The 10,594-nt window shown below is 49.5% G+C and overlaps 2 protein-coding genes across 2 annotated transcripts; one reads left to right on the forward strand and one right to left on the reverse strand.

Moving 5' to 3' along the window:
- Positions 1 to 556: 556 nt before the first annotated feature.
- Positions 557 to 2,588, reverse strand: TSSK3 (testis-specific serine kinase 3). The gene is made up of 2 exons (XM_006862158.1): positions 2,020 to 2,588; positions 557 to 1,283 (listed from the first exon to the last, which is right to left on the reverse strand). Exons 1-2 carry the CDS (start codon positions 2,162 to 2,164, stop codon positions 622 to 624), a joined length of 807 nt encoding a protein of 268 aa, XP_006862220.1. The 5' UTR covers positions 2,165 to 2,588; the 3' UTR covers positions 557 to 621.
- Positions 2,589 to 2,633: 45 nt separating this feature from the next.
- FAM229A (family with sequence similarity 229, member A) lies at positions 2,634 to 3,502 on the forward strand. The gene is made up of 3 exons (XM_006862159.1): positions 2,634 to 2,830; positions 2,912 to 3,058; positions 3,238 to 3,502. The coding sequence occupies exons 1-3, from the start codon at positions 2,694 to 2,696 to the stop codon at positions 3,338 to 3,340; spliced, it is 387 nt and encodes a 128-aa protein (XP_006862221.1). The 5' UTR covers positions 2,634 to 2,693; the 3' UTR covers positions 3,341 to 3,502.
- The last annotated feature ends 7,092 nt before the right edge of the window (positions 3,503 to 10,594 follow it).

Below are 10,594 nucleotides of genomic sequence, written 5' to 3' on the forward strand. Positions count from 1 at the left end.
TTTACAGACTTGCCGTTAACAGCATTAAAAAGATTGAACAGAAGCTGGAAGGTGTCTGGGGATGTGTTCTTGCCCCAACGGCAGCTGCACCAGAGCTGGCACAGGATGCACACTGTGCAGGGGGCTTCCAGCATGGAGTGGGAGGGGGCAGTAGAGGGCAGCCTGGGTCTTGGGGAAGTTCCTTGTCCTCATCCCAGACTCAGCTTGGTCTTTGGGATGAGGAAGGGACCCAGCCCCCCTACAGACCTCTCACCAAGATAAGAAGTCAAGAGGCCATTTCTGCATTACCAACGCTTCTGCTTTTATTTGGAAAGGAAGTTACAACAGCTGTGGTTCCAAATGCTCTGGGTCATTTTTCTCCTCTCCTCCCCCTGTGTGTATGCAATTCTGGGGTCTATTTTAATTAACTTTAAACACTTAGACAGCCGTGTTAATAGGGATGTCTGAATGAGGCCCTTTGGTTCCAAGAAGATCTTTAAAGAGAGAGAGAAGGTAGGGAGGATGCCAGTAGGTTTTCGGATAAGTAAACTTAGAATGTAAAATATATATCACCATCTTAGAAGCGGGTTTTTGGGTTTGCTTTCTCCCCGCTTTATTGGGGAGGTCTTGCCATTGCTTTTATCAAGTGTTTGCTAGCCATGGATGCCAACTAATTTCTTCAATTGAAGGCCGAAGAATCATGTCTGGTTCTAGGAGCCGCTTGAGCAGGTCCTGGCATTCAGCCGAGATGCCCAAATGAGTAGGGAAGGACACCCCTTTCTGCTGCTGCCACAGCATCTTGGGGATGTCTGCATCATCAAAAGGTAGGCTGGCACAGAGCATGACGTACAGGACCACGCCCATGCTCCAGACGTCACCCTTCTTACTGTCGTGAGGAATCCCCTGCAACACCTCAGGAGCAGCATAGGCTGTGCTGCCACAGAAGGTCTGGCTCAGTTCCCGGCGTGACTTGGGCAGCACCTTGGCAAAGCCAAAGTCAGTCAGCTTCAGGTTGAAACCCTGCAGTAAGGCATTCTCACACTTGAGGTCCCGATGGGCCACACCACAGCCATGGCAGTAGCGAATGGCCTCAACCATCTGACGGAAGAGGGCTTTGGCCTGGCTCTCAGGCAGTGCCCCCCCATTCAGCACACAGTCAAAGACATCCCCTCCTTCAGCCAGCTCCATCACCAGGTAGATTTTGCCATCAGCAGACTCCAGCATCTCATATACCCGGATGATGTTTTTGTGGTCCAGGGTACGGACAATCTGAAGTTCCCGAGGCAGGAATCTCTGGATAAATTCTGAGGAGGCAACAATAGAAGAAGTATAAGTCCAGAAGGGCCTAACTCCTCACTCCTGTCTCTTGCTTTCCAACTTCTCTCTGCCTGTCTGCCCACCCTGTCTGGGTCTTATTCCTTGGCACTCTTTAATGGTCTTAAATGTGTCTAGCTTAGCTGCTTGTACTTTTGTAAAGAATGTTCATCTCTGTTATTATTGAAGTGAATATATCATTCAATGGAAACTCTTCTCTGCCCACCTCAAGGACTGTTAATGAACAGTCTGTGACATCATGAATATGTTATCGTGCTTTGGGGACTTTTACACAAAATTGAATCTCAGTTATGGGACCTGATTTGCCCACTGAGTGGTGAGCCAGCCCTTTCCTTGCTGCCTCCTGACCCAGTTTTCCCCATGAGCCCCATCTTCCTTCCCTGTATTGACACCAGCTCCTGCCCTCCACTATCCCTGGCTGTAGCCTCTGCCCAACTCTGTCCCCCTCCTGGAATAGGAAAGGCATGGAAGACTCAGGCTCTGCCTCTAAAGATCCTTCACCTCCTGCCACTTTAATGTGGACTTTGGAAGTTATGGTGCTCTTAAACTACCTGCATCATTTGGTTCCCACTGACCTACCTACCCCTGAGCTGGATCTGGCCTGCTTTATTTGATTCCACACTGAAAGAGGAAACACTAGTGGCTGGAGGAAGAGCCCACCCACCTCAGCCCACCTTCCCTTCCAACAAAAGGGCCCCAGCTCACCTTCTGGCCCTCCCATCTTGTCTATAATTTTAATTGCCACTTTTCTTTGGTGTTTTTTGGAAAATGCTTCTTTGACTTTTGAGTAGGTCCCTTCCCCAATGGTCTTGCCCAGCTGGTACCCATTGGAGAGCAGAAAGTCCTCCATGCTGTCTAGCGCCTCCTTCCTTCCTATCACCCTCTCAGCTCATGCTGCCTCCAAGAGGCAGCTCTATTCCACCATCGCCCTTGGCCCGCTCCGTTTCCCCACCCCAAGGACTTCATCCGCTGCCGCTTCCAGCGCTAGAACATTCTCCGACTGGACACTGCCACGGGTAGTGGGGAGAGAGAGGGATGGACATTTTTAAACTGGCTCAATTGTGATGTAAATACTGTGACCCTTGGCTAAAATGGGCAGTGGCCCTACCTACCCTTACCACCGCCGCCAATCTCTGGGCCAGTTAGGTCCTGGCCGCCCCACTGCCAGGCAGTGAGTCCTGGCCCTGCCTAGGGTGTCTGCGTGCGGCCAGAAATGCCTGGCTCCTCTGTGTGGACGCTGCCTCCCGGCGGGTCGCCTTGGCTCCCCCATCAGGGCCAAGAGCCTTCCGGCACCCGTCCGTTCCAAGTGCTGGGGTGGCGGGGTTCCCCAGCAGGAAGAACGGGCTCTGTGAGGTCAGCACACCGCTGCCCGGGTCACAATGCAGCCCTCCCCCTCGATGCCCGGGCCCGGACGCGCCGCAGACACCTGCCCGGCTCCACCTGGACCGGAGCGTCCTCCCGCGGCCAGGGCTCAGGCAGCTGCTTCCAGCCCGGGACCGGCCTCGGCCTCCGGCAGGTGAGCAACACCCCAAGAGGCGGGCGCGGGGAGGAGGCGCGCTGTGGCCCGGGAGCAGCCTGACCGCCACTCCCCGCGCAGAGCGCCGCGGGGCCTGGACATGAGCGCCCAGGAGCCCCCGCAAGGTCGGAGATTCCCCATTGAGGCTGGAGATTCTCCTGGCCTTGCCGCCAGCCCCGAGTCCCAGGACAGCCCGGAACCTGTAGCGACGGAGCACAGCCCGGTCAGGTGAGCCTGGTATCCACCCTCCGGTCCTGTGTCCGGGATGGCCCGGCTCCAGTCCCGTCCGCGTCCCACTCTCCAGCCCCGGGACCCCAGTATGGTCCCCGTATTCACACTGGAACCTCAGGGGACCCGAGGTGCACTTCCCCCGGCTCAGCGCCCTATTTGCGCTCTGCCCTCCTCAGGCCGCTTCGACGTTGCCCCGGTTGCCACTGCCTGACGCTACTACACGTGCCTATCGACGTCTACCTGGCCATGGGCGGGAGACCCCGAACCCGCGCCACCTGAGTGCGCGCTGAGCACAGCGGCTCTACAGGAGCCGGGCGGGGACGAGGCCCACCGCGGGCCACCACGCTGAGGTCGCACGCGCCGAGCACGAGACAATGATGCACATTTTAAAATAAAAGAATGATGCACATTTTAATAAAGCACAGCATAAACTGTTCTTTCTACATCGGGCTGGCAGTGTGTCTCTGTCCGTCGGATAGGGCCCGCCGGCAGCTCCGCCCCATCCACTCTACCTAGCCCGGACGCTGTTCTGGGAACCTGCCCGCCTACCAGATCTGCCTTCCTATTGCCCGGTGCCCCTCTCTGTCCCCTTTCTCTCAGCCTTTCCCCTCGGACCCCGCCCTCATTCTCTCCCCTTCCAACTCGGAAAAACTCATTTGTGCTGCACACAGGATCGCTGGAGACTCGGTTACTCATTCAACAGCTAGTCAAAAAGTCGGGCAGTTCGAATTCACCTGCCAGCTGCTTCAAGGGGAAAAAGATGTGGCAGTCAGCTTCCATAATGATTTTTTTGTTGTCAGGTGCCATAGAGTCGGAATCGACTCATAGCGACCCCATGCGCAGCAGAACGAATGATTTACAGCCTTGGAAATCCTATGGGACAGTTCTCTGTCGAATAGCATCTTCAGAATGGATGGCAATGGTGGATGCTGGACACTGGGAGCCCAGAGAAGCTCAGAACTGAAGGGAGTTGGAGAGAAAATGACCACCTACAACAGACCAATTTAATTCCCCCAAGTAGTGTTAGATTACCCAATAAGGAAAGTAAACACTGGCTTACCTGTGTTTATTAATCTATAGTGAACAATTTCACATTTTCACCATATCACTGGCATCTCTTGTCGCCCAATCCTAGGGCACCTTCCTACAGAATCAAAGCCTCTTGTCTAATTTATAATGCCCGATAGGCTACCCAGTAAGCCAGGTAAACATTCACACCCAAACCTCACGTGCATTTCCCCCACCTTGCCCCCAAGCTAGAATTAGGTTTGTGTCAAATGCGTGTGTAAAGACAATAAGGAAGACTAGAAGAATTGAGCATTTGAGTTATGGTGTTGGAGAAGAATATTAAAGGTACCAAGGGCTGCCAGAAGAACAGAAAAATCAGTGTTGGTGGAAGTACAACCAGAATGCTCCTTAGAAGCCAAGGTAGCCAGACTTGTTCTCTCATACATATTATGTTATCAAGAGGCACCAATCCCTGGAGAAAGATAACTGAGCAGTGTTTCATTCTGTTGTGCATAGGGTTGCTAGGGGTTGGAACCAACTTGATGGCACCTAACAATAACTATCTTCTGCTTTGAGATGTGGACACCTCTGGTTTTGTCTGCCCCTGTTCCTCTTGAGCCTTTTTTTTTTTTTTTTTGCAAGGTGGTGAGATCACAAAAAGAAAAAAAAATTGGAGAAAGAAGTCTTTGAAAACCTGGTTTTAGCTTCTTATGTGACAGGTAAGGGAACTGGGCCTTAAGAAACTTGCCTGGAAATGGTCAGGTCCCCTCAGGGGAATACACAAGCAGGCTTGTAGTCTGGCTGGTGACCACATTGGTCACTGATAAGGGGAAGTGGAGGGGGGAAACAGCAATGAAGTTGTGAGCTAAGTCTGACCACGTTCAATAGACTCCTGTGAACCCAGATTGAGACCTGGTTGGCCAGGTTGTAAATGGAAAGACCAGCAGTATGGCAAGACCTGGGGACTCCTGGGCCCAGAGACAGTGACATGGCCACAGAAGACTAGAGCAGAGAGTGAAGTGTCCAGCTGATATGAAGTGAGGAGAGATGCATAAGAATACACATACTTGCAGATAGTAATCCATTGAAGCCAGCTTCAATGGCTGGATGATCAGTAACTCAACTAGAAGAAGAAAGAAGAGGGGAAAAAAGAGTAACCTGCTACAATTTGATGAACTTGACCTATACTTATGGATGTAGTAGCTCAAAAGAGGGAACAAATCTTTACAGCAAGTATCATTCCCACTCCCTCAGTACACAGGGTTGACAGAGATGGGCAACTTACACACTGGCTACCCAAAATTGGTGGTGGGGGGCCCTACAAAGGCAAGAAGTGACTGGTTTACGAGCTTTCAAGAGGGAGCCTAGTTCCAAAGGGTGCAGAGGAAGGTAGAATCACCACTGAGTAGTGTATCCAATCTGTCTGGACGGGGCTGATGAAAGGAGATGGGGATAGGTCTCTTGTGGTACAATAGTGAATAATTGTTATCAGGACTGACTGTGAGGGTTGTAAATGTAAAGGTAGACATTTTGTAACAAAAGGAGGGGAGTGATTGACTTTGTAGTCCAGGAATGGATGTCCCCAGGACCATCAAGGGAGAAGAGCCGAGTCCGGGACCTACTCAGAGAAGCAGTGATGCCAGAGATGGAGGCAGAGATAGGGACTCTGGACTCAGGAAGGGATAGGGGCTGTGTGCTGGCGACCAAGGGGCAGGCTTGCGGAAGTGTACCCTTTGGTTGCTTGATGATGCATGGAGAGGATTGTAATCATGGCAATGAAACGAAATACGATAGGATGAATGTAAAGCTAATGTTCTCCCATGCAAACTATCACATAATTCACAATAAAAACTTTTTAAAAAAAGAGGAAACTTGCCTGGGATTCCTCCTGATGATAGATGCACTCCTACAACCTTAGGAAGACAATATCCTAATCCATTCATTAAAAAAAAAATCCAGGGGGTACAGGGGAAGGATTACATGGAGGGGATTGTAACCATGGCAATGAGACCATATATGATAGAATGAATGTAAAACTAATGTTCTCCCATGTAAACTATCACATAATTCACAATAAAACATTAAAAAAAAAAATCCACTGCCATCTAGTTTAATCTAATTCATAGCAACCCCAAAGGACAAAATAGAACTACCCCATAGGGTATCCTTGGCTGTAAATCTTTCGAATCTTTCTCCTCTAAGTGTGGTAGGTTTGAATTACCAACCTTTCTGCCAGCAGTTGAACACTTAACCACTGTACCACCAAAGCTTCTTTCTAATCCATCCCTAGGAGGGCTCCAACGCCAATATGAGTAGGCTGTATGGAAGTGGTAGCATTTGAGTATTTTCTACTTCCCAATTTCCTTTAATGAACTTATATCATTTTAATTAAAATAATAACACAGGCTCATTTTTATTATTATTTTTTAAATTAGTGAAGGATCAGTAAACATTTCCTTGTGTTATATATAAGGTCGCTATGAGTCAGAGCCAGCGCAACCATGGCAACTAGCAACTATTTTTATAATGGGAATAAACATATGTACATACCCTCAACATGGACAACTGACCCAACATTCCTCCCCAAATCCAAGTGGGGTAGAAGCCCAACCCTCCCAAGGCACTTCAGAATCCCATAATCACTGAAAAGCAATACCTTTTTTGATTTCCACTCAAAATGCCCTCCCAGGCAGTCCGAAATGTAGGTGAGTCATTGAAAGGTCGGAGGGTATTGCCAAAACAGGGTCAACTTTGAAGTAAGGACTTTAGACTTGACTTTTCAGGCTCTTGGTTCTTGAAACTTCTCAGCACTGAAAAGTCCTTTCATGCCTACCATTCCCCTTCACTAAGAGAGTCCCCACCTCCAGGCTATGATGCTGGCTCCTCTCTCCCCTTGTCCTTCACTCCTCCCACCCTTACCTTCAAACTCTGTTCTTTTCAAGAGATCCAGTTCTTTCCATCCCCAACACCCCATGCTGCTGTGCTCCAGAACAAAAAGACCTCCTTCCCCATAAACAGTGCTCACCCTCCTTAGGAGGCTGCTGGAATTTTTTTTAATTGATCACTGTGTTGATAAACAATAGAAGCTAGGTTAAGCCAGAAATTTTTTAAAAGGATACAATGGTGCAAATGTCTGGGAAGTGTATTAATGTGTGATTCATAGCATCACAGGATTAAAAGAAAGAACTGTAGGAACCACCATAGTGTCTAATGGACTAAAATCAAGGGTTCAACTCTACTAGGACTCCCACTTTGTCCCTCTCTTGTCCTCAGATTGTCTTTGAGCAGGGAACATGATTAAGGATGCTTTCTCCTAGTCTCAATATACCTATCCCTAGGAAGGACAGTAATTGGCCCTTCTTAAATCACATGCATACCAGGCTGGGCCACAGACAGGCCGACCCTTGAGTTGGAAGCAACACCAGGTGATTGACAGCGTCATCAGAAAATACAGAGCAGAGATGAAGAACATTCCAGAAGGGTAATGCCTCTGTTCCATGACAGAAGGAGCCTTGGAGTCTGAGCAGGAGTTAAGTTACAGGGTTCTAGTTGAAGTTTTGTCCCTGATCAGTCACCACCAGTCAACCAGGCAGGTCTGTGAAGGGTGACTCAGCAGTGAACTTGACAGACACTTCCCTGGCCCTCATGGAACTCATATCTCCCTAATGGGAAGCCTCAGGCAAGTTCCTTCCTTTTCTTCAGTGGTCAGTCTCTATGGACCTGACCAGCTCCAAAATATTGACTCTGTCCCATGCTTTTCTCTCTTCTTCTCAACCATCCTTTCCTTTAAAAGACATTTATTGCCACCTCCCACAGGTTTGGTGGGTGTGAGAGATGCAAAGATTCTAGACACAGACTTTGCCAATGGGCCAGATTCTGGGCCTATTTAACTCTAGCATGTTCATGGACAACAGGAAAGAGCATTCTAGGTGGAGGAAACATTGTGTGCAAAGGCCAAGCCTGGGGCTGAAAAGTCGAGGGCTATTTCAAGAAATTCAGTTTAATCAATTTTCACCAACACTTACCTGGTCTAGGACAGGTGCTAGGAACCCAAGCCTGAATTTGACCCTTGCAGAGCTCAGAACCAGAGGTTAACAGAAGAGAAGGGAGGCTTTCCAGTACCAGATCAAGGAATTTGAACATTGTTCTGGAAGCAACAGGGAATGACAAGCTCCAATCTGGGTTGTTTCCTCTCCCCCACTTCCATCCTGTTCTCAGTTTCTTCTTCCTCTTTCCTCCTAAAAAGGTCAGTAGTCCTGAGTTCAAGTCCTGACTGCTGTTTACTAGCAGTGCACCCTTGGCTACTCAGCCTCTCTGAACTGCTATCTGTAACATGGGGCTAGTGACACCTGCCAGAAGGGTTCAGTAAGGTCACCCTAGTACTGCACCAGGTGGCAATCTGGGTCCAGGTAGCACTTAATGAGCAAGAGAGTCTGTTGCTGCTGCTGCTGCTGCTGCTCCTATCTTTGGCTTCAAGGGGCAGCAGAGAGCCAAGGACACTGCCCCCAAGGGACCAGGTGCTGAAGGGAACTGGGGAAACCCCTCTCTTCTCTTGCTTCCCTCTGCCAACTTCAACTTCCAGGCAGTTCCTCACAAAAGCCTAGGAACTTAGACCAGGGCGGCGGAGGAGGAAGGAGCATTTCAAGAGAATCCCCAGGTGAGAAAGGCAGAGCTGCCTCCCTCACCCTGGAGTAACTCTGTCTCTCAGACCCCAATGCAAGACCCCCAGATCTTAGTCTTCCTTTCTGGGCCTGCAGAATGGAGAAGGGGTTCAAAGAAAGGGGGATGGTCAAATCATTGCCTTCTCTGACTCCTCTCTTCCACGGCTTATTAGCCAGCCCCTCCCTTAAGGGACCCCCTTTTAGAAGGAGGGGGCGAAGTACAGATGTACCCCCCGGGTTACCATGGAGATGGCAGGAAAAGGGTTGCTACATTACCATGGCAACAACTGACGTCAGTGCTACCCTTTCCCAATGCTTGATATGAGAGGGGGGCAGCCACCCTAACCATAAGCATATCTCCCGAAAATCATCCTCCGTTTACTGAGAGAATCAACCAGGGGTCGACAAGGCTTAATATAGAACAGGATTTAAAAACAGACTCTAATGTCAATCAAATCCAGACTCTGCCTCATCCTCTCTGTGTGAATTTTAGTATGTTCCTTTAACCCCTTGAAGTCTTACACGTACAAAGGTGGTGGTAATTAATGTGCCGTGAAGTAGGTTCTGACTGTACAGGGTTTCCGAGGCTGTAAATTGTTACGGGAGCAGAAAGCTCATCTTTCTCCCGCGGAACAGCTGGTAGTTTCAAACTGCTGACCTTGAGGTTAGCAGCCCAACTTGTAACCACTATGCTACCAGAGCTCCATCATGATAATTAAACTAAGTGTCTCCAGGGGTTACTGTGAGGATTACATGGAATAATGCAGGTAAAGGTAACAAGGCCAAGGGCCCTCTCACATAAAATGCACAGCCAACGTTAGGACTTCCATGAATCCTGCTCACCACCCTGGAACTTGTCAGAGAACTGTGGCCCTTCAAATATAGATCCAGAACCTCGAGATGGCCCCCAGCACTCCAAGAACTGACCCCCAGGGTTCCAGCATCTCAGGATTTGGAGGTTTCTGGGTAGAGCCAGAGACAGTGGAATTTCCAGGCTCTGGGGAAACCCCAGATGCCACTTTCCCTGAAACCCAGTAACATCCAGACCCTGACCCAATTTCCCCTTTCATTTCTCCTCTGCCTCCTCCTAGGCTTTCTGAGGAGTCTTTTATCTCCTGGGCCTCCATCTGTCCCTCTAGGAAAAAGGGGAAATGAAGGACTATGAGCAAACATCCGACAACCAATTCCAATAGGACAGTGGGTTGGATACCAAAGGGATACACGGCTGCTCCAGTTCCCAGTTGCCGCCTCCTCATTTTTCCTTAGGGTAGGGGGACCACAGTCATTCTCATGTCCTCTCTCTTTACCAACCCCCAATCCAGGTGACCAGTCTCTTCTGCCCTCATTCCACTGAGTCAGATCCGCATCACTACTCATCCAGATGACTCCAACAGACCCTGCTTCTTTCCTCTCCTGGTTCCCCTGATCCAGAATTCGTTTTTAAAGGCCTCACACCCTCCTCTTTTAGCCTCTTCAATGGGTTTCTTCATATCAGTTGTGGGGTAAAGTAAAAAATGGCTGCCAAGACCCCGTGAATTCTGGTCTCAGGCCACTCCTCCCCTTGAGCTTTCAAGCCCCATCAGTTAACATCTCAGCGCCTCACAAAACATTCGTCCCACCTTTACACACACTGTTCCTTCTACCTGGAATCATTTCTCTCCCAACTCCACTCACCCTCAGATATCTACCAAGGGTCATTTCTCAAAGAAGGCTCCCCAGACCATCCACTCTGCTGGAATGGCTGTGCATCCCCTCCCAAAGCACTTGTTTTTCCCACTGTGTTGTTCTCTTCACACTTATCTATTCCCTGATTCCTGTTTAATACACTTCCCCTACTACAGGATGGACTCCCTGAGGGGCAGGT

The sequence above is a fragment of the Chrysochloris asiatica genome, unplaced genomic scaffold (assembly GCF_000296735.1).
Source record: "Chrysochloris asiatica unplaced genomic scaffold, ChrAsi1.0 scaffold00047, whole genome shotgun sequence".
Taxonomy (NCBI): Eukaryota; Metazoa; Chordata; class Mammalia; order Afrosoricida; family Chrysochloridae; genus Chrysochloris; species Chrysochloris asiatica.

Excerpts from the sequence above, each read along its gene's own strand:
- FAM229A (XM_006862159.1), top strand. The coding sequence starts at position 2,694 with ATGCAGCCCTCCCCCTCGATGCCCGGGCCCGGACGCGCCGCAGACACC. Across the intron at positions 2,831-2,911 it reads CCGGCCTCGGCCTCCGGCAG|AGCGCCGCGGGGCCTGGACA; the intron begins GTGAGCAACACC and ends CTCCCCGCGCAG. Across the intron at positions 3,059-3,237 it reads ACGGAGCACAGCCCGGTCAG|GCCGCTTCGACGTTGCCCCG; the intron begins GTGAGCCTGGTA and ends TGCCCTCCTCAG.
- TSSK3 (XM_006862158.1), bottom strand. The coding sequence starts at position 2,164 with ATGGAGGACTTTCTGCTCTCCAATGGGTACCAGCTGGGCAAGACCATT. Across the intron at positions 1,284-2,019 it reads CAAGATGGGAGGGCCAGAAG|AATTTATCCAGAGATTCCTG; the intron begins GTGAGCTGGGGC and ends TTGCCTCCTCAG.